Raw genomic sequence first — 26,375 nt, 5'->3', positions numbered from 1 at the left:
ACTTTGTAGCATTAGTTCTGAGGAAACACCCACAGGGCGCAGAGGGAACCTGTGCAGGTGAAATATGCTCATCACTCACCATCCCTGCGTTTAAGGCTCCACTCAGAGGACTGTGAACTCTCTTGGTCACTCACCGTCCAGCCTTCAGTTTTTTCTCCCCTCTTTTCTCCTTTGTAGATTCCAAAGGCCTTTGTCTAGTTGCACCAGAACAAGACAAAAACAGCACGATAGGAAGGTTGCAATGATGGAGGGAAATGCTTTATCCTCTCTTGCATTCACTTACAGAACTCGGCCTCACACAACTCACAGTTATACTATACTCTTTGAGCTAATACATACACCCTGAGTCTCTCACACCTCACTCATACCAGGGGTGACCAACCTGTGGCCCTCTGAACTGTGTGAAAGCCAGAAAGGCACATTGGAATAATGCTATGATTAAACATTGTTGTTGTTCAATTCTATGAAATGCATAAAATGCCATTACAGCAGACAAACACTTTGAAACTGTCCAGGTTATGATAGTAATCACACAAAGCACAAGGGTAAGATGACAGTGCTCAGTTATAATACATTCATCAGGTAATTTTGAAAACATTTTTATTTTGGCAAAAACAATAATTTTCTACTTCCACATCTCCTACTCAGGTTTAGCTGGACACCTGACCTTGAATATTCACACAGGTTTGGATTTATTTTACTTACTGCTGATAGTGGACAACAAAAGACAATTTCTGTGTTGGGAAAAAGGAAAATTTTAATGAATATTCATTCACCGAAACAATTCTGTCCATATTTGACGGCACAGCCATAATGGTCTAAAATAAAAGAACCTGGAAAACAAAAGGCCCTTTCCCCATAACCATGGGAACAGTAGTATCATCCCACCCCACAGAGTACATGCCATACGTATGTGTGTCCCATGACTGACTGAGCTCAGCATTTCATTGTGATGTTCCATAAATGAATCTACAAGTGTCTTACTACCACATTTTGTTTACTGTAGTCATCAGTGGGCAATTCTAATGGGTTATTGTTCCTACGACTGACATGATGTTACTGCACTGCAAGTTCAGCCAGTTGCCATGGGAACACCAGGGAAATCAAAAAGCCTGGACCAACAAGCCAAGAGAATGAGTAATATGCTGCCCGTGGTTTTCAGGCTCTAGGACCCCAGCTGGCGGATTTGGGAACTAATAGAAACTCAAAAACGATCATCATCAGGCTCTGAACAAAATACAGGAGGGTCAGTGCAGCATCCAAATTCTCAGTCTACAGGCCTATACTTTGGTACCATCCCCACTGCTACATGCAAACAAACGTGAATAAGGTTAAAAAAAAAAAAAAGACAGGTCACAGTCACTGTGCGGCCTCATCAGTGGACCTTTCCAAGAAGCATGGGCTTCACTTTGTGGAACCTTACCTGTCTCTCCCCACAGGTCGCACATTTGACAGTTTCACACTCATCCCCCCTCCCACAAAGTGTACAACTGGCACTATCAAACCACGGCCTGCTTTCTGTTCATAGTGTAATATTTAACACATTTTATTTCAATCAGAGCAGGGATGAATGTCGAAAGAGAGGGAAGAGTCACCTGCACAGGTAATATTGCTGTTTACATGGGGTAGGCCTGTGTTTCTCCGGACCAGTCTAACTCAGCACTGACCAGTCACTCCTCCCAAGTCCCCCTAACACTGTTCTCACATGTCCAGTGTGAGAAAATGAAAAACACACAAATACTGCAATTTAAAAAAAAAATGAACAAAGATGAGTCAAACAGTTACTTTATTTATGTTCAGGTAAAAACATGAACCTGATGCAGTAAATTATTGCAGATCTTAGAAACCAGCACATGAACGACTAGCCAGGAGAGCATACAGTGGCGCCCTCCCCTGGCCACAGACTGCAGGTGCACACCACGGTTTGTTCCAAGCCAGCAGTGCAAAAAAAAAAAAGGAAAAAAAAAAAATCTACGGCAAGAAAAAAAAACAAAAAAAAACAAAAAACAATAGAAAAATTTAAAAAAGGGTAAAGCAGCCATGTCACCTCAGACTGGGTGTGAAACTGCAGATAAACTTTACTTCGTAAATGAACTTGAAATGCTATCTGGCCGTGAACCGATAAAATGAGACCAGCCAAATTTTGTGCTCGGCTACAATATGGGATTGGAGCGTTCCAGGCTTCACCAAGCCTAACGCTTTCCTTCCAGAGCGGGTTGAGGACCCTGCTTGCGCCGGGTCCCTCAGGGTCCAGCAGAGTCACACTACTCTAACAAATTATCAGCAAAAAGTCTACTTATCCAACTCACTGGGTATAGTCCTCAACAGAGAGCTGAAGCGCTTGGTAACATCATTTAACTCAGGTCAAATCCTAACGCTTCGGTCACCACCCTCATTCCTCCAACTACAACTTTCTTTTTCACAAGATTTAGCAACACACAGGGAGGGGGCGGGGGGAAGGTAAGCATAACAGAAATACAGCACACAAACTGGTGGCGTTTTATACAAAAACAGATTGCAAATGGACAAAGTGAACAGAGGAGGACATGAGAATGTGGAGCAATCCCCTCACACGTGAAGAATGAGCAGGTCTGTACAAATGATCTTTGGAGCTAAAGTGAACCTGGTCTGCTCAACGGAGGCATCCCTCAGCACGTCCAGCGACATCACTAACCACTCTGGAGAGAGAAACATCCCTTTTCTTAAATATCACACAGCAATGCAAGTTTAAAATGTCACCCAGATTTTTTCGTTTTTCTTTTTTTTTTTTTTTTTTTAAACATTACTCAACTAAAGATTAGTCTTCAAATTTCTGAATTGTCGGTCATGTAATGCCTTTCAGTTTGTGGGAGAGAAGGGGGCAGCAGATATATTTTATATATCAAGTCTTTTCAATAATGCAAGCTGCTCTCTCTAACAAGGCTGTACTCATTGCCTTGATGGAGGTGATTACAAAAACAAAAACAAAAAAATAATAATAAACCCTAAAAGGAACGTGTGATTTCTCTGCTGCTGTGGAAGGCATGTGAGCGTGCCGGTGAGATCAGGACAGGTGGAAGGACTGCTGTCCCTCACGGGCCGCGATCAGCAGTTTCTGCCGCATGATCTCCATGCTGGAGTAGTCCGGCAGCTTCAGGTAGTTGACGCAGGTCATGACCGACGGCAGGAAGTCGTCCGGGTTTTCTGTCGACTCGAACGTCTTGCGCACGATGGTCAGAGGCGGGTTCAGACTCCGGAAACCTGCAGGACAAACGCGTCACAAGTCAGAGACCGCACAACAACCAACTGCATCCCCAATTTTCCTCTAAGCTCCAGCGTTCGTTTCTTGTGCTTTACAACATGGAGCCTCAAACGAGTGCAGTGTAATGCATTCCATGGCTCCTTTGAAAGTGATACAGTCAGCTGTGAGATAAACACCCCTGACTTTAAGCTGTTTAGCACAAACACAGTGCTGGGATACTAGTCTATAAAACCAGATATACTGTAAAAGCACAATTTTCAAAAAACATTTTTACATGGAGCATCAAATCTTGCCTTCCTTTGATGGCAAACCATGATAAAGTTGTTTTGTGTCTGCAACACAGGTTAGCTTGGCACTTGCCTGGTGTTTAAGTGATTCAACCCAAGATTTCTTTACAAATGTGTGACAATATTCCTCTGAGCACCTGGGTGTCAAAGTGTACAAATTTCTGCATTTTTTAGATAAAATACAAGTATGTAACCTCTTTAACATATATATAGGTGAGGTACAGTGTGGTTTCTGGATTTCACAAGCACACCATCATACAGAGGGCAGCAACAGGGTGAAGCAGGGGGCATCAATGTGTGCTCACCTCCAACAGGTAGTCTGGGGCTCCCTGTGACAAACTGCAGGAACAACCTCTGCTGCTCCGCATCGAAACTACTGAGCACCTCAAACAGGAATCTCACCGCCCGACTGTGGACACAGATTTACACAGGAATCTCACCTTAGTCATGTAATCAGGCTTAAGGTACACACATGCATGTAGAGTTCAACCACACACACACACACACAACACACGCTGCATTACACAAGACTCTCCTTCTATACTTGAGTTTGAGTTTGTTTTTAATCCAGACGGCTCATTGCAGTTCAGTCTGATGTCTGTGTGTGGCTGAGTGCGGACAGGTTTACCTGTCGTGCGTGTAGCCGTGGTCGGGCCTACAGCACTCCATCAGCGTCTTGACATCCCAGGTCTCAGACTTGCTACCACACAGCAGCTGATCCAGCTGGAACGCAGGAGCAGAGCAGGTGAGGGTCACGCCAGAGGCAGCACATACACACACAGGGAAAACCAAGGACACAGGAGCGTGCACAGGACAGCAGTCTCAGCGATGTGTGTGTGAATGAGGGAATGGAACAGGAGAGTGAGTGAGTGCATTAGTAAACAGAACAGACGAATGAGTGAGTCAGCGAACAGAAGCCAGGAGTGAGAGTGAATCACTAAGACAGAGACATAGTGAGAGACTAAGCGCGCATGTGGGTGAGAGGGCCAGTTAGCATAGCTTACCTCTTCAGGGTAGAAATACTGCAGGTGGTGAAGAGGGAAGACTGATTCAAACCCTTCCCGAAATGACTCAAACTGCCGGGACACGCCCTCATTCAGCGTCCAGTACACCACCAACTGCAAAAGGAGAGAAGTTATTGGTCAGAATGCTAAAGACCGTAGACAAGAAAGAGGTGTGTGCAAGAAACAGCTTGTATGTAAGTGCATGTATATGAAAAAGTGTATATGTGTGAATGTATGCATGCGAGACAGCAAGCGTGCATGAGCATATGTGTGCAAGAATATGTATTTGTTTCCGTATGTATGTGAAAGTGCAATGTGTGACAATGAACATACGTGAATGTGAGGGTGAGAATGTGTGTGTGTGTGTGTGTGTGTGTGTGTGTGTGTGTGTGTGTGTGTGTGTGCGCGCGCGTGTGTGTGTGCGCGTGTGTGAGTGAGAGAGTGAGAAAGACACTCTGAAGGTACAAGTTGTGAAAGTTAACGGTGTGCATGAAGGAGGTGCAGTGGGTGATATGCATGAGAGGATCAGAATGAGAGAGTATGTGTGTGAGAAAGCTCGAAGGACAGCCACACACCCTCAGGTACTCCTCCAGGTTGTGGATGGTTACAGGGACGTCCTTGCCCCCCTTCTTCAACTCGATGTTGGGGAACCCGGGCAGCGTGAAGTCCAGCCCCAGGTCCTCCACAGAGCAGCCGTTCATGTTGAGGCCCTCCAGAGCCTGCTGCAGCGTCTCCCGCGTCTGGGGGGGGGGGGGGGTCACCATCACAGAGTCAGTTTCTATCTACTGTATCCACTGCCAACGCCCAACACATTTAGGGGCCAGCCAGCACATATTAGTCTACATCTTAGAAAAGTGAACTTGGCCACTCACATGGGACCTGTCCTGCTCCAGCTGCTTCTTCTGCCGAATGATGTCCTCCAGGTGCTGGATGGACTTGGCCACAGCAGGGTCGATGTTCACCAGGTCGTGGGAGCTAATGGACGCTTCATGACGCAGCATCCACTTGTAGAAGGGCAGCCCCAGGGGCAGGTCGAGCTGAGCGGGGAGAGCAGAACACAGCGTTACAGCAACGTCAACAGCCACTGCGTTCACACCACAGAGGAATGTGAGAGATATGACAGGGCACTGCAGAGGAGAGCTGGGGGGCCGACTATGACGGGGGGCTCTAGGGGTGAGCAGTAAGAGTGACAGTGACGGGACGAGCTGCAGACATACAGCAGGACGGGTGCTTACCAGTCTGAAGTCCATGATGGCTTTGGCCATCAGCTTGCCCAGGAAGCGGAACTTCATCTTCACCTTGGCAATGTGCGCTGGTTTGGTCGTCCTGCCGAAAGGAACCGCAAACAGGCCCCTTGAGCTGAACATATACCTGGTCCCTTCTTGGCTTCCTGCGGGAGGAATAGACGGGGGGGGGTTAAGACAGAGGGAGACAAGAGGGCTGTCTTAGTTCACTATGAGAACATTAGATCATTTATATCACTCATGCAGGGTGAAAGACCCCTGATCTGAAAGGCAGTCAGGGTCTAGTCCAAAGTGATCCCAGGAGCCAGTAGGTGGTGCATAATGTACCTTTAGGGTTTGACAGGGTGACTTCCTCCCCCCTCCACAGACCCAGGTCAGCCCGCTGCAGCTCCTGAGATACAAGTGCATAAAACTCCAGAGTTGGGCCCAGCCCTGTGCCAACCTGAGGGAAAAGAGTGCAAACAAATGAGGCAGTCTGTCAAAACCTCCAGGATGTAATGACACTTCAAGATGAGTGCTTCAGAATTCTGGGGGTGTGTAGTCAGGTCAAAAAGCGCTGATATTCTTGGTTGTACCACATCCTCGTAATGATCACAGAGAACTAGGTATATTAAAACATTTCTTGCACTGCGGTCCTGAGGAGGGAGAAGACGGCTGGTGGTACCTCATTCTCGTACTGGATCTCCAGCATGGCCCTGGAGCTGCCCAGGTCCTGCATGACTGACTCTGCCTGCTTCAGAAGCTCCTCCCGGTTTATAGTGCGCTGTGCAAAGAGAAAGGGGTATGGTCACGGTCACAGTTACTACCCCATCACACACACAAAAAGTTGTATCACGTAGTTGCTGTTAGACACACAGCTGCAGTCATACTTGAATCAGACATGTAGTCATTTTAGAATGCAATATTTTAAACATCCCACAACAGATGGTCAAAGTGAAAAGCCATCACGCACGATGCAGAGAACAGGGGAGAGATTACACCCCAACATTTACCTTCTTCCTGTCGAGGCGGGGTGCTACTCGGCTGTCCTGGGAGTCGGACTGGTTGATCTCGGGGTTGGTGTCCAGTAGCCGCTGCATGGCACGGTCACGGTCGAACGCAGTCACGTAGAAGAGCATCTGTCGTGTGTCGAAGGGGAAGAAAAAGGGACTGGTGGGAGGGAGAGGAGGGAGAGGAAGAAGAGGAAGAGGTTAAGTCCAACAGGACAAGACAAGCAGGTTTTAACGCTGAAGTGTGGGGGAGGTGAGTGTTTGTTAAAGAGGGCTGTGTACCAGGTCTTGCCGAGTTCGGTCAGCCAGCAGGGGATGTTCCCGGTCATGATGACCAGAGGGTCCTGCAGCTGTCGGTTAGCCTTAGCGGTCAGTTTACTGTTGATGAATTCGCTGGTGGGGATAATCTCCTTACATACAGCATTCTGCACAAAAGAGACCAGGCACTGAGAAAGTCATACAGCACTCCATCACGGCTCACTGCGGTCCAAACAGCAAACACACAGCACTCTGGGACACAGACACAAAGCCCAGCAGAGGAAGAGGGAACACTGCAATATCTATGGCTGAAGCTATCCAGATACTGATATTAGAGAATCAGGATCTGCTGAGGGATACTCATGCTTAAAAGGTAGAATCGGTACTTGCTAATGGCTGCTCAGGTGATACAAAGAGAAACCATTTGCTGACAGATACTCACGTCATATAAGTAGAACCAATATCTGCTGATGGAGTGGAGGACCCTGAGCAGCAGGTTGACATCCCTGGAGGGGTCATCAAACGTCATTGTCTCCGGCGGCTCCGAAGTGAGGTACATCTCTAAGGGGTTGGTGACGCTGGGGCATACGCCATCTGCAGACAGGCGCACACAGGTCAGGCCTCACAGAGAACAGAACGGTACAGACAGACACAGGGTACGAGCCAAAGCGTACCGTGCCACAGCTCATCGTGTTTCTTGGCATTGCGGGGCGAGGTTTTGGTGGGGGCAGTCTGCGCGCGGCCCCTCTTTCCACCCACTACATCCTTAGTGCCATCCTCATCCTCTCTCACCGGCTTATACCTGTCAAGACAGACAGTGTGTCACGTGAGCGTGTCAGCATTCTCTCACACACAGAACTGTAATCAACTTATACCAAATAGCATACAACTGTATAAAATATTGTATATTGACCAAGTATATATCCCTATCCGCTGTAAGGACCCTTTGCATTCATACATTTACCAGCCTGGGTTGGTGGTAGGACTATGTATGATGTATGTACAATGAACAGGTGTACGTGAATAAGGAAGATGTGCGTGAAAAACGAACAGGTGTGTGTAAATAATGAGCAGGTGCATGTGAATAATGAACAGGTGTGTGTGAGCGTGAGAATCGGACAGGTACCATATGGTGTGGGTCTTAGTCCAGATGCCGGCCCGCCCGAGCGGGTTGGCCTCGTCATCAGTGGACTCTCGCTCTTCTTCGGCCTGCAGGCTGAACTGTCGCACAGCCTGATACACCGTCATATTGTAGGGCAGCAGGTGCTCGCCCATGTAGAACTGAAGCCTATGCCTCACGCTGCCTGAGTTCAGAAACTGTGCCGCCTGGGAGGGAAAGGGGTAGCGGTTATGGCTCAGCCACTGACCAAGATTTACACAAGAATTGCACAGAAATCACATACCAGCGACTCGTCGATTTCGTCGTCTGATCCATCATCGTCACTGTCTTCATCTTCCTCTCGAATTCGCCCATAGCCTGAAAATGAACAGGTAAGCGCTATCATTCCAAGTGACAGAACAGGGAAAATACTCTGAAGTCAGGGAATTTCTCACACCTCTGACGACCAGGTATCTCTCGATGGCCTGTACCAACGCCAAAGGGTCAATCTTGACGGGACCCCCTTTCCACTGCTTGACGTTGGTACAGTCTGGGTGCCTTTGCAGCTGGCACTTGAGCTGGTGAGTGTTGAAGAACTTCAGAGCCTGGGACCCTCTGGAGGGAGATATACCCATCAATCCATAGAGATCAGCCAATCAAAATACATACACACCCAATCACATCCACCCACCACCCCCAGAGAACATGTTAGGGATCAAGAGAGGAAGAGGAAGGAGCAAGAGAAGCAGTGAATGATCAAGTGTGGGGATGAGTGAGAGCATGAGAACAGCAGAGAGAAAAAGTAGGTGCTGACCTGCTCCCTGTCCCATTGCCGCTGGGAAAGTCATGAACTTTAACAGGGAACTGCTCCATCTGGCTCAGGCAGTTGTTCATCTTGTGCACCAGCGCCAGCAGGGGGCCACTCTCAGAGGGTTCCAGGCGCCCCTCAGGCTCCATCCCCGGCAACTGCAACAGTGTAACAAGGACAGTTAGATCTATACCTGCTGATCTAGACAATCAACATTTTAATAGCATGGTTAATGTGATATAAGATTAGGGTGCCTGGTCAGCTGCAGCTAAATCAATGGTTACGGGAAGAAAGTACTGGAAGCTGGTTAGTAGTTCGGGGAGGAGGGACGAATCACAGGGTGAGGTCACTCACCGGGCAGCCAAAGAAGACATGCAGGAACCTTTTGAGCCGCACATCCCGGCTCACAACGTCCCTGTCACTGCTGGAGGTCAGGTATAGGAGCAGCTGTCTGACCAACCCACTGTGCTGTATCTCAAATGAGGAGACGTCCGACTCGGAGACGATACTGCAGATCTCAACAAGGCACTCGATCCCACCATCCACCTAAAGGAGGAGTCAGAGAGCAATTAATCCATGCCAAAGACTCCTTACTATATTAAAAAAAAAAAAAAAAAAAAAAAAAAAAAACTCAATTTCAGCCCAGATCTGCTGCTCAGTAAAGAAGAGAACGCTAAGCCAAGTGCTGTAAAATGAGGTACCTGTAGGTGGAGCTGTTCTGTAGCAGTGCAAAGCCTTTGTAGTACATTCAGCGCAGGGTTACTACCATCAACGTTCTCAGAGTTGAAGTAACGCTCCACAAATTTACTGGCCTGCTCTTTGATCCAGGCCTTGATCTTGTCTCTGTGGAATAAAAGCAGTGTCAATACAGGGGACAGTTTACAGTCTCCCCAATACTAGAGGTGATACGCCCACTCACAGTGCTTTAAGGTGGAGACACATTTAAGAGTTTTCTGTTCAGGGGGAGGGGACCCAAAAAGAAAAACTCCAAAAAGGCCATTTTCTGCCCTAAAGTGGATTAGTTACCAAATTGGTGGATTTCTCTCATCTTCAACCAATACTTTTTAATCTGTAGCTATCAGCAGCTACTTTCTGTTCAACTGGAAGAATAGCTGGTTGTGACAATTTTTGGCCTTCCCAAAAAATGTTTATCCTTTTTATTTTTTTGATGAGTAGAGGCTCTTCCACTCCTCCTCTCCACACTGACCACAACTGTCCCAATGACCATTTTTTTATCAACTGGTTATCTTAAACTCTTAACTAATTTGACACAGAGTCCGGTCACTATGTTGGCTGTAAACATAAATTTCATCAAACAACAAGACTGTATGTAGGAGGGACTGACTAGATGGTCATGCAGGTGAGCCCTACCTGTTGTTGGAGACGGAGTCCTTGGGTGGAGCGCGTGCCAGGCCACTCACACCCGCTGTGCGGGAGGGCTCAGAGTTAGCACTGTTGGTCTGAGCACCCAGTTTGCCCCAGGTTTTGGGGTTCAGACTTGCCAGGAAGGAGGACTTGGGAGACTGAGTGGTGGTGGGACTCTTAGCTGTGAAGGAAGTGAGATTAGATGGGTCACAGGACAGCTTTCTTTAAAAGCAGTTAAATGGGGCTAGGTACCGTTGAATCTCTCAATTGCAATTTTGTAAGACACCAACAACACAAACCCTGATTGTCAACTTTGTCATCGTCCCTCGGCGGGGAGTACTTTGGCCTTCTAGGCCCTCGTTTGGGAAGTCGTTTTCTCTTCAGCACGTCACTCAGTCGCCTGAAAGACATGAAAAACAATAACGGCACTGAGCAGGGCTGCTGGATGCTGGTACTCAGTGCTGTAACTGGGTGCCTACAGTACGAAGATGGAGATGCCATATCAATGGGAAAGACTATGACTGGATGCCTGAAGGTAGAAGGCCACACCCTCAGCTCATTTTTGGTCTCTCTCACCCTTGTGGGCTCAGGTCCAGCGAGTCGTCCATGCTGTGCTGGAAGCTGGGAGAGCCCAGGTCAGGCGTAGCGTTGGTTGCCGCAGTTGTAGTCACTGTACTAATGGTTGTGGTGCAGAGACTGGCTGTCCCACTCGTGCAGGCCTTAGGGGGGCTGGTGAGGAGAGTCTCTGACTCGGCTAGGTTCTTCACCTGGTGCATCACACCTGCATGAGTGACACACACACACACACACACCATTAGATTTACATGCATAAAATTACTACCTCAGCAAAAGGCAAGACTACATCCAGATTAGAGCCATAAAGCTTTGCCCCATATTGATGACTTTAGACACAGGCACAGGAAACTTCGATGTTCCCCAATGACAGGGAGATCAACCACTTGCCTCAGTGAAGATCTGCTCTATACAAAGAGCGCATCTTCAATGTTGTTTTCAATGAGGGAACAGTTAGAAAAGGATACATTTAAAAACAAAATTTAACTAGGTAATTAGGTTTAAATTACTTTCTAACATTTAACATTCTATTGTAGATGAGTACAGTGAATACATGAATATCTAATAACATTCAATAACAGCATCTTACAGATTATATGTTACATTTGACATAATTTTGTTTAGCCCCTCCTGTGAGCAAATTATGTGCATTTTTATAAGGTTACGCAGGACACATTACCTTCTCTTCTGAAATAGACACTGAAAACATCCGACAGTTTCTGCATCAGTATCTCTGCCATCTGTAGAGCTCCCACTACAATCCTCAGGTCCTGACTAGACAGCATGGAAGCGATGTGACTGGAAAACAAACACACTTTAGAGTTACAGATTTTGTTTGTGGATGTTTTCTCCTACCATTTCTCAGCTGCAATGTTCTCTTGCACATGCCAGGCCAGTCAGAGAGAGGGAGTTGGGCCGTTCACTTATGTGATTCACCACACCCTTTGAGTGAGTGAGTTCATTTATCTCAGAGTACCTGTGCTTCCCGCCACTGCTGTAAGTGAACTCATAACTGAGCCACACCCCTAAACACAAGCTTAGGCTTGAGGATGGGCCGTATGACAGGCCAGTATCACGTGTGTGGTGATCAACCTCTTACCTGGACACGGCGTGGTTCTTCAGCACGTCCTTCAGCAGCTCGGCGTCAGCGAAGTAGATGATCCTCAGGATGGCTCTAAGGCACTTGTGTCTGACGGCCGGGCCAGCGGAGGAGCTGTACACCTCGTACAGGACCCCGAACAGCGTCTTTATGAAGCAGCGGGCCAGCTCCGGGTCATCCTTCATCAGCTGCGCCCGCGCATCCTCCCTCTTCACCTCCACGTGCCCGCCTGCACCAGGAGACAAAACATGAGCCCTTTCGTCATTCACTGCCTGTCTCGGATCATTCCGCACTATCTGAGGTGCCTACGGCTGACGAAAACGGTGTATATTTTGATTTCTTTTAACCGATCACAAGTTGCCATGCAATACGTTTTTCATTCATTAAAAAAATGCTAAAGGGGAGATTTAAATCACACTGACATTTTAGGGTTGACAGACGAGAGACAGTCAAAGGAAAGGAGAGTCAGAGATTTCAGTGCAGTTGCTGGAGCCAGAGAGGTTGGGAGATATGAGACTGTGGTTAGAGGTATTTAGCGGAAAAGAAGAAGCCTTTATAAGGATGGAGTTAAATGAATTCAGTAGAGAAAAGACAGCCTTTGTGATGGAGCCCAAGAGGAAGCTGAACAACCCTCTGACAGGCAGTTACAGCGGGTCACGGGGAACCAGTGAGAGAGCTGTTCTCACCACCATGATTACTTTTGAAGTATCTTCAGCATCAAAATTTTTCACTTTATGGTCACTGAAATCAATAGGTATGTTGTGGTTTCTGCTTGAGTGAAAGCTTGGCTCTTCATTCCTGCTTTCACTCAAAATTAAACTCAAAATTCTTTGGAAAATTCCAGTAATAAAAAAAAAAAAAAAAAAAAAAAAAGACTCAGAGCACAGTGTGTCCAGACTGGAAGAGACTGCATTCAGTGGTGAGTTTTCATTGTAAAAATTTGCCCAGAAAAACCAGCACACATGCTCCATGTCCACATTGGGCTATCCCAAACAAAGCTGGTATACAAACAAGTCAGTCAGCTCAACCACCACAGCATTCTGAAATTAACAGGAGAAGAATGCTAACACGAAACTGCACCTTCTTTTTTTAGAATGTATGATAAAACGTGTTATATACAAATTATAAGGATATTATTAATTTTACATGCTGTCACAAACCATTTTAAAGCTCATCATGAAATTCCATCCTCTGCGGTAACTTTGTAAGGAAATTAGTAACAGCTGAAAACAGCCGTTTTGTTAAGATGAAGAAAATACAAGTGGAGGCAGCATCTGTTGCAGATTAGTGTCATTTAAAATGCTGGTGGCCATATTGCCAGGACTGACGAGGAGCTCAGTGTTCCAAAAGCAGTTGGGCAATGCCAAAGTTAGTCCACCAAAATGGATCAGATGGCAGCCAGTCACACAGCTTTCCAGAAAATCACAAAAAAAGTCCTAGCTGTTTTTTTTTTGCTGCTGGTCATGGAGCAAAAACCACAAACAACTCCAAGAGCAGGTAACCACACTAGATTTGTAGGTCCTAATCTATCAGGTACAGATGACAGCGAGAAAGAACATCATGTATGAGCACGCTCGTCAACCAATTGTGAGCAAGCGTGATGTGTTGTTCTTACGCACCAGAGTTAGGATTCGCCATGGGGTTTGGCTTGCGCTGAATGCCTCGCGCGGTTCCTGTGTCCTCATTGATCTGCTGCATAGAGTTGAAGTCAATGGTGTAGACGCGTCCCAGTGTGGACAGGCTGATCTCGTCCTCACCATTCTGATGTGCAGTCTGTAAGCAAAAACACAACTGATTCACATCCAGTGCATGCTGGGAAAAGCACGGACACTTGCTTCATATTTGGCGATCACCTGAAAAGATTAATCAGGCGACCTTTTACAACCACAGCACATTCATGTTGCAAGTTCCATCCAAAAGGAGTCGAAATAAGGTCTAAAATAGTCATGTTTGAGACAGGTACCTCAATGATGCGACTGTCAATGCGATTGTAGGGGTGCCACAGGCCACGGTCATCTCTCCACTGCCAGATGGCCCCCTCACTGGTTTGGGCACTTCCCTTCTTCAGCATGGCATCAACTGCAAAGATGCCCTCTCGTGGCAGGCAGGGCATCAGTTCACTACCAGAGAGAGCACACCGGTTAGCATACAGCGCTAAAGGACCCACACCAGAGAGCAGCCATTTGCCAGCACAAAGCCCAGAAATGACCACACAGTTCATCTTCTGAAATAGACACTGAAACCCTTTCCATCTGATGCTGTGCTGTGGCGTTTGGCTCACTCACTCACGCTCCCGTGCAACAGGAGGTAGGAAGCATTACACACGATGCAGACGCAGAGGCTCACCAGATGAGGGATGTCAGCTCGTAGAGCTCCTGGGGGCTCCTGGGAACCAAATCAATCTGCTCCTGACAGCTGCCACTCGAAGCACCACACAGGAGGAAACGAAGGGTCTCTGCAATATCTGGGAAACAAATGCACTGTTTATGAGTGTGCTCTCACAACAAACGTTTATGTGTGTTCTCATCCTCTCACTGAAACTCCGTTTTATCCCGAAATACATTTTACCGTTTGGAAATTTAAATTTACACACATAAAATACACTTAACAGCTAGCATAGCGGCTGTCTCTGTATTCCTGGACATTCGCCTCCAATGAGGTGCTTTGCTTTAGGCTCCCTACAGCCAGGGAGAGAAAAGCGCAGAGGTGTGGGGCTGAGGAGGCAGAGCGGGGCAGGTACTCACTCTGCTTCATGAGCTGCACAGCCAGGCAGGGGCAGTTGGAGCACATGAGGGACAGCATGCGCACCACCATGATGAACATTCCAGAGCTCAGCACTGGCGGTGTCACCACCAGCAGCTGCTGGATGTTCGTCAGCAGGTCCCGGGACGCCACCTGCTGCAGCAGGTTCTGCGAAAGGGCAAAGAGGTCACAGGTCACAGGTCGGACGGACAGACACAGTCTGGCTAGAGTGTAGTGAACGTATAAGAGTATAGGAGACTCACTCACCTCTTCATGCTGGAAATTGTCCACAAGTCTGGCAAAACAGAGGCAGGTGCTTTCGACGGATTTCTTATCCTGAACAACCAGAGAAGAAACCGTCAGGTACCAGTGACAGTTTCTCACATTTAGTCATGCTGTTTCCCCATATGTACATGCATATGTATGCCTGCATCAGGTGAGAGTATGCACGAGTTTGTGCGTGCAAGTAGTGAGTGTAGTCATGCGTGTCACATAAGTGTGTTAGTATGTGTGTTATGACTGCGTGCCTCTGTGTGAACGTCAACGCAGTGTCAGACGAGTGTGAATGTGAGTGAGTGTGTGTCTGGTACCTGGTGCGTGAGTCTCTGTGTCAGCAGGGGCAGTGAGTCAGACACAAAGTGGAACTCGTCAGGCGTGATGCTCTGACAGCAGTTGGCAGCGATGGCGAGGGCATTCCGCTGGGCATTGATACTGAAGAACTCCAGGTAGAGCAGGCAGTCTGCCAACCCACCCTGCAGGGGAGAGGAGCCGAATCACACAACTGCCGTTGCTCACATTTCCATTTTAAGCGCTGACCCCTATACTAGAACAGCAGACAGGCGTAGGTATGAAAGCAAAACTAGCATATTGCTCTTGCAAGTTTCTGCCAGTTTCTTTCAGAAAGGCTGGAATGTTTCATCCGCTAGCTCCTACTGCCCTTGAGACACCACAAAGGAGTATTTTCTTTGAAGGCTGTGCCTGCGTTAGTTTACACTCTCGTTGCAGAAACAGCTTGACAGTACCATTACTCCATGTTCCTATTAACCCCTGAGAGAGCTCTCCTTTTATTGCACATTATGCGTTTCAACATTACTAATAAAAATCAATCATATCAGTTAAGCAAGTAGTTAAGATGAACTCTGGAGAGTTTATGAGCATGCTCAAGCAGGAGAACACTAGATCGGAAAAATAGTAGCTAATTTTTGCTTTGAGGAAACAGCGATTTAACATTAAAAAATACAGCAAATGCTAACTGAAAACTATGAGAAGCTTAATGACGCTAATGAAAACCCTGTGTGAATGACTGAGAAAATGACTAATATGATACAGCACGAGACACAGTAAGCTGATAACACGCACTGGATATACTGTATGTGCGCTGAGGGCTGAGACACAGCCAGGGAGGAGCCACAGAACTCTATCACAGGTGCCCATCTATTAGCGGGCTGGACATCGCCATCCTTGCGCAGACAGCTACACTGGTATGTATTCATATATAAAGGCCTGTTGGGCAAACTAACCCTTTACCTCTGTAGTCTCCTCTCTTTCACCACTAACAGTTATTTAACGAGGTCTGCTAGGTGGTTACTATGAGTCCCCAGGGATGTTACAGAATTAGGCAAGACTGCTTGTTCTTATTGTGCACCAGAGACATGGAATAGTCTACAAAGAGCACTATATTTAGACGTATAAGTGCCCCTCGGTGAGTTTAAATATTTGCTTCACAGTGCTGTGCAGGAGGAGTGTGTGTGTTTCCTGTGGTCTGGATCGGTTAATTGATGTTATGTTTCTGTATATTTTAATGCTGTAATGCCTTGTGATGTAATGTCATGTAACTGTTTTAATCTTCCCTGCTGTCCTCTTGGCCAGGTCACCCTTGCAAAAGAGACTTTGTATCTCAATGGGTTTTTTCCTGTTTAAATAAAGGTTAAATAAATAAAAAATAAAATAACTTACTGCCTGCAGGATGGCTTTGCTGTGTCGCCGTGACAACATCTCAAGGGCAGTCAATGCTTGCTCCGCAACGTCAATGAACTGGATCACCTGAAGCTGTGACGGGAAGACAAAGATATCAGTCGCACATACATACAAAGACGATCTGTAGAACACTTCTGTCTGCACAATGACCAGCACAAGAATATGTATGCCTGCCCACACACACTTAGTGTTGAGCACACAAATGCAAAGGAGCCCAACACACACAGCGCAAACACATGGAGTTGCACACGCAGAGGCAAACGCACACACGCGTACACTGAAACTTCAGCATTCTCATGCACAGATGAATGCATGCATGTCAACACGCCAGGAAGCAAAGCTTCAAAATGTCCCACCTTTTCCAGGAAGACAGGAATGGCGTCCACGACGACGGCAGAGGACCTCGGCAGCGCCTCCATCATGTAGGTGAGAGCGCGTGAGGCGTGGTTCATCTGGGGAAGTGCAGGGGCGCACGGTGAGACAACCACTACCACACAAACAAATCATTTAAAGAATGAAGCCAATACCCACAACACTTACAATGTCAAAGTTATGCTCCATCTGCAGCAGGGTGATCTGTAAGAGAGCAGAGAAGGGGGTTGGACTGTCAGTCAGGGGCAGAACTGTCTGTATAACTCAGTCCTGGGGAGGGGGCAGAGGGCACTCACCAGTGCGGGCACCACACTCTTCACAGGGAAGCCCCCCAGCGTCTCCTCGTTGCCCATCACCAGCAGCTGGCACATCTCTATGGCGGCCTGGAGCTGCTGCGACTCGTCCCCTGTGGCCTGGAGACCCTGCAGCAACTGCTGAGCCTTGGAGCCTGACGGTGGGAGAGGAGGAGAGGCAGAAGCAGAGGGGGGGGGATAGATAAAGTGAGGTCACTGCCCAGCTGTGCATAGCGCAAAGAGACACACACATACAAGGCCTAGTGCAGAGAGAATTGAAAGGAGCCATACTTAGCCATACTTTGCCATATGTCTTAGCAAGGCTGAAAACTTCCTCTAAATGAATGCTGGGGTTAGATGAGGACAGGGGGGAAAAAAAATAAAAATCAGCCAGACTGGTGAGATCACTCTGCTGCCACATGCTGTACTATGTTGGGCAAGTTAACTAGGTTAAATTATAAAATATGCACACAATGCACATCAAAGCACTAGTGGGCTGCAATTTAGTTAGGCTAGGTATCCAGCTAATGAGACCAAATTTGATTTAGAATGACTTCCTTCCATAAAAATGCTGCCAAACAGCACTTATCAAAGTATGGATGTGAGTGCATATTAGCCACTTAGATTTCATGAGGACTGTATTTGTTTGCCTTGGAGTGTTACATCGATCTAATATTGAGGAAAATAAACCTTAGCGAAATAGGCTGACTAGTTAGGAAGATCCGTGATAGTTGTGAATATTAAAACCACAGCTAACTGCAAGCTGTGTGAGGACATCATTTAGAACTTTAGTTAACTCCGCTTTAGTTAAGACTTAAGATAAATGTGAAGACATATTTATTCTTATTCGTACTGCACACACTTTAAGCACCGTGACACATGCGAGGCACATTTGATGAATTTTAATGTGTTCCAATACACAGGCAGTTCACTCTCAGGTAGCAGATCTCACACAATGCTCACATCTCACTTCCTTCGTGTTTAAAAAAAAACAAAAAAATATCACCACTGAATGCTTCATTTGCTCAGCATGTGTACCAGAACTGGACAACAATACACTTGTCATTTATAATACCCGACAAGCCTCACACTTGTTTAATAAACAACAACTTTATGATTATAATAAACAAACCGCTTCCTCCTGGGTAGGTCTTGTCCGAGGGTAAATGAGGGTGAGGGTGTTCCAGTGCAAACTGCCCCTATGCTCCCCTCAGTCATGACCCCTTGCTTGTGAAGCGTTCACTTGTGGGACTTACCCCATGTTACTCAAAATGGAAGAATGAAGGGATGCCTGCAATACTGAACATTCTGGAACAGGGCCACAGACACAAAGATACCAGTACAGACAGAACACTTGTGCGAACAGACAGTACTCACTGGCACCACTCCCAATGGTCCTATGGAACAGCTGAGACATGCGGGGTCCCAGGGGCCCAAAGAGGTGAGGAGGGAGGCCCCTGGCCTCCAGGAGAGCTGTGAAGAAAACAAGCAGTGTGAAGAGGAGCCAGGCCCACAGTGACCAATGAGCACAGTCAATACAGTAGTGTCAAAGGCATCAATCTCACAGTAATTAATAAACTGGAGTGGGCAGGTGTTCGTCCTGCTGTACAGGACAGCTAAAACAACATGAAATAACAATGGAAAAATAAAACAATAAAATACCTTGTAGCCTGCCCATTTCAGAATCATCCGATTCACTCTCCCCAGACGTGGTCATCCCCACTGCTCCGGCCACAGAACTGGAGGCTAGAAAAGATATACAGGAAGGCCTTCAACATCAGCACTACCACATCTGAGTGCTGCCCTGCAGTTAAAGTATGAAAGGTCTAGACTAGGACAAGGTTGTGGCTACCCTTGCCAGACCAGGCCAGTTTTAGGAGTTTTTCCATTGGCTCCAACTCCACGCAAGCGAGAGGAGCCAAACATTTTTTACTGGTGCTGGCTTGATTTAACTGGGGCAAGAGGCAAGGTCATGATGACATTCACATGCCATCCATGTTCAGCTTAGTTTCACTAACTCCTGCCATCTTCGAACTTCAGAAATATACAGCAATGCTTTGCAGTAGCACCGGACAATCATTTCACAACAAAAATATGTAGAACAAAAACACAGTGCCTTGGTCATATACTGAAGTTCAGGCGACATGAGAGCAAATGAGAGCAACTGGATCTGACTGAATAAAATGCCATGCCTAAAGGTTAGCCATGGTCTGAGATGTACGCGCAATCTAGGTAACTAGCTAACATATAGCTAATGGATGACGAGCTGTGGCCCACGATAGCAAGAGCCATTTACAGCTCATACCAAAACTTCACTCTTTTTTGCCAGCAGGAAATGGAGACAAGGCGCAGACCTGGCTCCACTTGAACGGGAGAGTGAAAAAGGGGCATACGCTGCCTCCTGTCTGACACTGCCGCTCCTTCTGCGATTCTCAACCCATGTGCAATTTATCAGCAGGCCCCTGCCACCTATTCAGCCACACTTGAATCCAAAGTGCTTACTAATCAGGATCTATTGCCAAAGTATTCCACTGATCTCTTCTTATCCAGAATGACTTATTACCAAGTTTCCATTCATTTTAAAAAAGCTTTTAGCCAGATATTAAGGACCCTGGGTTAAGTGCATTATTCAAGAGTATAACAGCCCAACTGGGAATCAAGTCTTGCCCATTTACAGCTTACCGATCATTATCCAGAATCCACAGAAATGCTGCAAATCTAAAAGAACATTACACTCACCACAGGAAACCGAGCTGTCACCAGTGTCTCACACAAGCAGGTAGAAAATGTTTGCCCTGATCCTGGATAAGTATCCAGCTTCAACATTAATTGGTTAAGTCTGTATTAGAAGTGGGTGTACTGATCCAGGATCAGTTTCTGAAAGGAGTAGCTGCATGCAGTGTGGCATTCCCCTGCTCGCTACACTCCATACCTGACGCTCCCTGTGGTGCCTCATCGGTGCGTGCGGTAGAGGAGTTGGCTCCGTCCTGGTTGTTGTCCGAGTCGGCCATTTTCTCCTGGCGGCGAGTGTCGGCTGCCCCGCGCTTGCCCAGGCCAGAGCCTCGCCGACTGATGGGAAAGACACTATCAGAGATAAACATACTCGTACATACGCAAAATGCGCACACACAAAAATATTCAGGATTTGATCATGTAGACAGCTGACATACATGCACTGCACTTGCGGCTTTACACCACAAACTCTGCACAGCATGGTGGGCATGGTACGTCACTAGCACAGCCAACTTTGGACAACACACATGTGACTTATGATTCTCCTGACAGTTCCTCCACCCCACTGGGGCCACGCCTTACCTGGTACTAGCGCACGAGCCCGTGGTCTTCTGCCGTGTGCTCCGCCGAAAGCTGGGGAGCTCTGCCGGTGGGGACTCGCTGCGCTTCTTAGTGGACTTCCTCAAACCTGGCCAAGAGATCAACAGAGATGGTGTCAGTCCTACAGACGTGTGCACTGACACTCAAGATATATCAACAACTATATACCAACAGTCCCAAAGAAAAAGGCCAAACATACACAAACATGGCAAAAGCTAAAAAGAAAATCCTACTTCTCTCAAGTAAATGTGTGAGAGCAGGCAACAAAAAAGACAACTAAAGATTAAGACTCATAGGACTGAACTAATGACATTTGTGTTTTACTTTCAAATTTCTGACCAATGCACTGATCTGAAATCCAACTGTAGCCCTGCACCAAACTCATTCAACACGGAAAACAGAACTTCGTAAAGCAATAATATGAAAAACAACTTTGTCTACTGGCAGAGTTATGATTAATGCACCACATACCACCTGCAGCAGAAGTTCAAATAAAGCTTATTTAGCGGCTCAGTAACACAAACGACAGAGCAAGACAGGCATAGCTGGGATTCCTGGACACCTCCCTCCACATCACGCCCTCGTCACCACAACCCCCTCCAAAACACACCCGGTGATGTCGACACCACCGCCTCCCGACCCAGGCATCCCTGCCATCTCAACTTGTGGCTCGGCTTCTCCCCTACAACACTACAGCAACATGGCATCAGCCAAAAGCTACCGAGCACTCTGGCCCTCCTACTCAAGAAAAAAAACCCTGCACAGCATAATCAGCATGCCAGCCCCATTCGGAGGATTCCCATAACTCCAACAAGGACACACACTGCTAATCCACGTCTCACTGGTTCTGAACTATCCAGTGTACTGGTCCGTGCCCCATGCAGACGTCAAACCTGACCTGGTTTCTGTAGGCAATGCGAACACTTTCTCCATTTAAAACTGCTGTCCGAGACCTGAGGCCTGCCAGACACAACTCTGGTCCCCACTCCTCCTTTCTACCCGATTCTGAAGCTTCAGTTTCTCTAGACCAGGACCGGACTGACCTGACGGATCAAATCAGTGGTCACTTCTAGTCACCTTGTAGGTGCGACACCACACTAACACCAGTCCCCCCCCCCGCCCCCCCCCACCACCCCCACCCCCATCACCCCCACCCCCACCACCCTTAACCTAACATTCCGCATTTTGGCTCTGCACTAACTCACCATATGTCCATACGTTACTGCAGAGTGGCCACAAGGCATGTATTTTTAGCCCCAGCTCCAGTCTAGCACTGAAAACAGGCTGGGAGAAGTGGGGGGCTGAAACATGAGCCCGCCCCCTGGCTCTCGCAAAAGCCCGCAACCCCCTCCATGCCCGGGCAGCTGAGCACAGCTTTCACACAAGGGCCAACATCTAAAGCACAACCCACCTACAAACCGACCTATTCTGAGCCCTTATTGGGTGTAGTGTAGTGACTAAGTGTTGCCTCCAGGCGACATAATGGAGTGGGCAACTGTGTGTTCCTGTGGCCATGTGTGTGTGCGGGCATGTCTGCCAGCATGTGTGCGTATGCCAGTGTGTTTGAATTTGCATGTGCGTCTGTGAGCGCGTGTGAAGTTCAGTTACCCTAGTAGCAGCGGTGTCTCTCCACAGACCGAGCTGCTGTAACCGAAACCTGCTGAGAGGCCTGTGAGATGCGGCCAGTGACATTTAATCACCACGAGGCACCTCACCCTCCGTCACTCCCTCCTGACACTACTCGCAATGGGATGGCCCCTTTTGAGAGGCTAAAACTGACTTATTTAATATGTTGCAAATTCCTACCAAACATTTAAAAGCGAGGACCAGTTTCACTGTGGAGAAAGCCATAATTCCTTCACAATCCCCCCCCCCCCCCCCCCCACACTAGCCTCATTGCTGATGTGACGTCAGAAGCACGTTCGTTTTTAAATATGAACACATTACAAATTTTCATTTCAATATTCATTTCTCTCTCCATTTATCCAGTAATCATTATTAAAAAAGAAAAAGCACTCCATCTCAACAGACCTGTACCTTTATGTAGCACGATTAACCATAAAGTCATCTATCACCCCCATGATCACATTTTTATTATTTTACCAATTCATTTCTTATTTAATGTCTGACACTGGGATCTTGCTGCAATTGTAAAACTCCCAACTAAAAACAAAGAAAGACTGAGGCGTGGTCACAACTCAGCATTTTGACAAGGGAAGGACCAACTTTAGCCAGCTGAAAAAATCCAGCACTGAAAAGCTATGACATCATTATTCCCTTTGATAGCTATGGTATACTAAGGGCCTATTTTCTGCATGAATATCACTGCACTTGTAATTGAGGCTACCCGATAATGTCACAAATCATGGTGCTGCAGGTGCATAGACTGAAAACTGGGTCTGCTGAAAGGGCATGGGTAAATTTGGATGAGTGTTCCGACAAAGATGTTAAGTTGACATCTATCTGTGTGTACAGATAGATAGTGACTCTTCTGAACCAAAATGACAGCCTTATGATTACTGAAGCACCATTTGAAGAAAGTAGCCTGACCCATACAGACAGAGAGGAGCGGAATTAGTTACCGTTTCTCATGTTTAAGTGCTCAAAACCCATTTTAAACAGGTGTGCCACGAGGTGGAAAGAGGTCCAGACTATTAACTTAACAGATTGACTTCAGTCTCTTCTGTAAAAAAAAAAATATATATATATCTCTCATGGGGTCATTTCCACAAGTGATGTTACCTGATGACGATTCATGTTTATTTTAGGATGAACACATTTTGTGCAATAGGCAAATCAATCAAATGCTGGAGAAGGGTGGCTGCTCAACAAAGGCAAGAAGTGCAAACCGCGTAGATGAATGATGACTCTGAATACAGAAACAGAGTTCAAAACAGACAGGAAACCAATTTTCAGGTGAGCTACTTGAACCGGAAGTAGTGTGCTGCAAGGTGTTTCATCCAGTGTCAGCTGCTACCATGCTTTCTGCAATGGTCAATTACTCAATTACATGAACTGTATCATAGCCACCCCACTTAATAGCAAGATGGTTGTGATTTCAAGTAATGAACTCAAGTAAGGAGATACAGTACTAACTAGACAAACATGATTGTCTTTTTATCCAGTTTTCAATAATTCAATAACACCTCATCACAAAAATGTACCCTTTATCATTTGGTGACTGACAAAAAGGTCCACATTATTGTTGTTCAGCATTCTATCAAAATACCTTAAGTGAATGTTCAATATTTAAGGGGGAAAAAACAGCTTTGATTTAAATTTTCCCTAGCAGTATTGAACAATGTCCCAAGAATAAACCAATAAAATGCCACCAAGTTTCAAATGTTTTCCTATTATATACACTCAATATATACATACACACACTAGGATTTCAGGTATTCCATCTGCATACTGTAAGTTACAGTTTGGTGGGGCATACTGCATACCTATACAGTACCAAGAGTTAGGCTCTTGAGTTTTTTATAGAAATAACCAGCATGCAATACCAGCATTTATTTCTGTGCCATCTAACCTCAACTATTCATACACAGTAAACATCCAAACTTTTTCTTCTCCATCTTAATTTTCCTGCCACATTAAATCAAAATGTTCTGGTAACATAATTCATGTCTCTTTCTACCAGCCTCTCCCAATATTCACTCAATCAACATCTCTGTTCACTGTAGCTAACTACACTGTGCAGAAAATGGATGCTTGTCAGAAGATATGACAGCCATCTTTGTTGTGCATGAAAGCTATCTAGCTAGATATGTAAGCTGTTAACCAAACATTTATAACAATGCTTATATAGTACTACAACCTCAAGAAGCCAGAAAAACCTCTCTTAGTTCACCTTAAAATAGTCTTGTATGTCAACACACAACAGGCATCTACGCTAAAACGTAGGCCTCACCATCCACATTCTAGATTTGTTATTAACGACCAGCTGCAACCTCCTGTCACCTACTGGGTTAGAGTATTTTATTTTTAGGCAATTAATTATTTTAATGGCCAAGGATTTTTTTCTGGGCTAACAGTGTTGTGTACAAACTTGCCCAAGCAAAGACCATTCCCTGCTACTTTTGGTTTTCGTTTGTGTTGTACTTCTCTTTCAGTAAGAGTGCAACAATACCCACCTGGTATAATACTTCAATGTTTTGCATCTAGGTTTTATTTTCTCTTCCAATATCCATACTTGTTTCAATCTCTTGTTTTGCACTAACTAACAATTCATAATTAGTCACTAACTGTATAATCAGTCATGTGCTTGTGCCTATAGGTCTGAAATGGCTGACACTAGTATATATAAGATGGCCTTAATTAGGTTACAAAACCAGGAAACGAACTAGTGTTCTTTGCAATTAACAGATGAAAACAAGTGTGTACTTACATATAGTAAAAGAGCCACACAATTTTCTACTTTCAGTGAATTTCTCACCTCCCACTCACCAGACCTTTAAACCACACCCAATACCCAAACTGGTGTCTCAACTTTTTCATAACCACTGAATCGTATAAAATTGTAGAATTAGCTATTTTGAATGCTTTAGGCAATTCAAAACTGAATGAAATATTTTCCACAGTCCCAATTTCCATCAAGGCAACTTGTGTACTAGAAGTCAAATTAGGTAAACTTCAATTGTTTTAACCAATAAAATGGAGGGCAAAGTGGTTAAACAGGACAAAAAAGTCTGTTAAATTCTGTTAAATGTCATTTCACAGAATTTTCCCTTTTTAATAATAGAAGAGTACAGACCCTACCAAATCAACTGAGGTAACAAAACAAGCATGAAGAACCAGCAGACAGAAGAACTGGAAATCATAAAGGTGTCAGCTCCGCCATTCCAAAATAATTTTCTGAGGGAAGCTGAACCAGGGAAGTACTCACTTGCTAGTTTAGCCTGTAGTCCTGAGGGGCCTGGTTTGGAGGTGTCGGCCTTGGAGGACCCGGGCAGGGACAGTTTTGGCTTTGGCAGGTTGACTTTGGGGCTGAAGCGAGCTGCCCACTCGAACTTTGAGGAGCCGGCGACCTTGGCCTGCTCCTTGTCTCGGCCACTGCGTCGGGGACTGGGGCTGGAGGCGGAGCGGGAGCGCCGCGCCTTGCTCTGGTCTTTGCCCTGCTTGACCCGCGCGCCCGAGGGGGCCGCAGTGGAGGAGGAGGAGGACGAGGATGTGGAGGCAGAAGAGGAGGTGTCCGTCACAGTGCTGCACCCAGCTTTGGCTGAGGCGGCCGATTTAGAAGCCAGCTTGGTGGGTTTTGCGGACCTGCCCTCGGTGCGGGTGAGGAGGGACCCTGCTGTGCTGCTCACACTGGTGGACGAGTCAGTCTTTCTCCCTTTCTGGGGTGGGGACCCCCCAGCGGCTCCACTCTTCCTGCCCTGGACTCTGCTGCTGGAAGCTGGTTGCTCCGGTGCCAGCCGTCTTTTCTTGGACTTAGCTGGACCCCTCTTGGGCTCGGGTGGACCCCTCTTGGGCTCAGAGGAGCTCTGGGGGGGCTGAGGGGCTTTGGGTTTTTTGGCGGGGCTGGGAGAGTAGGAGCTGTTATGTTCTGGAGCTGAACTACGCTTGAACCCTCTGATGCCCTCCCTCTTGGACGTCGGGCCTGGCCTATCTCGTTCGGATGTCCCTGCGGCGTCTGGGTCGTCTCGCAGCACAAATGAAGCCACCGACAGTGAAAGGCCGCTTCTGCAA

The 26,375-nt window shown here is 46.7% G+C and overlaps 1 protein-coding gene across 2 annotated transcripts in view; it reads right to left on the bottom strand.

The window, feature by feature from the left end:
* Window positions 1-774: 774 nt before the first annotated feature.
* trip12 (thyroid hormone receptor interactor 12) overlaps window positions 775-26,375 on the bottom strand; it is a 36,173-nt gene continuing 10,572 nt past the window's right edge. For both annotated transcript variants that reach the window (XM_036536058.1, XM_036536059.1), the window contains 39 exons: window positions 25,573-26,369; window positions 20,667-20,772; window positions 20,284-20,420; window positions 19,014-19,097; window positions 18,729-18,824; window positions 17,355-17,506; window positions 17,227-17,262; window positions 17,043-17,138; window positions 16,666-16,758; window positions 15,300-15,461; window positions 14,977-15,045; window positions 14,712-14,877; window positions 14,314-14,431; window positions 13,931-14,087; window positions 13,587-13,740; window positions 11,968-12,196; window positions 11,548-11,666; window positions 10,872-11,076; window positions 10,595-10,695; window positions 10,302-10,476; window positions 9,632-9,773; window positions 9,285-9,476; window positions 8,937-9,088; window positions 8,580-8,737; window positions 8,427-8,500; window positions 8,150-8,349; window positions 7,698-7,825; window positions 7,466-7,617; window positions 7,048-7,190; window positions 6,769-6,925; window positions 6,441-6,539; window positions 6,104-6,218; window positions 5,768-5,922; window positions 5,405-5,569; window positions 5,108-5,272; window positions 4,533-4,646; window positions 4,157-4,251; window positions 3,834-3,937; window positions 775-3,240 (listed from right to left, as the gene is read on the bottom strand). In XM_036536058.1, the coding sequence (XP_036391951.1) occupies window positions 3,044-3,240; window positions 3,834-3,937; window positions 4,157-4,251; window positions 4,533-4,646; window positions 5,108-5,272; window positions 5,405-5,569; window positions 5,768-5,922; window positions 6,104-6,218; window positions 6,441-6,539; window positions 6,769-6,925; window positions 7,048-7,190; window positions 7,466-7,617; window positions 7,698-7,825; window positions 8,150-8,349; window positions 8,427-8,500; window positions 8,580-8,737; window positions 8,937-9,088; window positions 9,285-9,476; window positions 9,632-9,773; window positions 10,302-10,476; window positions 10,595-10,695; window positions 10,872-11,076; window positions 11,548-11,666; window positions 11,968-12,196; window positions 13,587-13,740; window positions 13,931-14,087; window positions 14,314-14,431; window positions 14,712-14,877; window positions 14,977-15,045; window positions 15,300-15,461; window positions 16,666-16,758; window positions 17,043-17,138; window positions 17,227-17,262; window positions 17,355-17,506; window positions 18,729-18,824; window positions 19,014-19,097; window positions 20,284-20,420; window positions 20,667-20,772; window positions 25,573-26,369 (5,959 nt within the window). In that variant the 3' untranslated portion in view covers window positions 775-3,043. The remainder of the gene's footprint in view (window positions 3,241-3,833; window positions 3,938-4,156; window positions 4,252-4,532; window positions 4,647-5,107; window positions 5,273-5,404; window positions 5,570-5,767; window positions 5,923-6,103; window positions 6,219-6,440; window positions 6,540-6,768; window positions 6,926-7,047; window positions 7,191-7,465; window positions 7,618-7,697; window positions 7,826-8,149; window positions 8,350-8,426; window positions 8,501-8,579; window positions 8,738-8,936; window positions 9,089-9,284; window positions 9,477-9,631; window positions 9,774-10,301; window positions 10,477-10,594; window positions 10,696-10,871; window positions 11,077-11,547; window positions 11,667-11,967; window positions 12,197-13,586; window positions 13,741-13,930; window positions 14,088-14,313; window positions 14,432-14,711; window positions 14,878-14,976; window positions 15,046-15,299; window positions 15,462-16,665; window positions 16,759-17,042; window positions 17,139-17,226; window positions 17,263-17,354; window positions 17,507-18,728; window positions 18,825-19,013; window positions 19,098-20,283; window positions 20,421-20,666; window positions 20,773-25,572; window positions 26,370-26,375) is intronic.

This window comes from Megalops cyprinoides, chromosome 9, assembly GCF_013368585.1.
Source record: "Megalops cyprinoides isolate fMegCyp1 chromosome 9, fMegCyp1.pri, whole genome shotgun sequence".
NCBI lineage: Eukaryota > Metazoa > Chordata > Actinopteri > Elopiformes > Megalopidae > Megalops > Megalops cyprinoides.
This window is presented reverse-complemented; position numbering and strand designations above follow the sequence as displayed.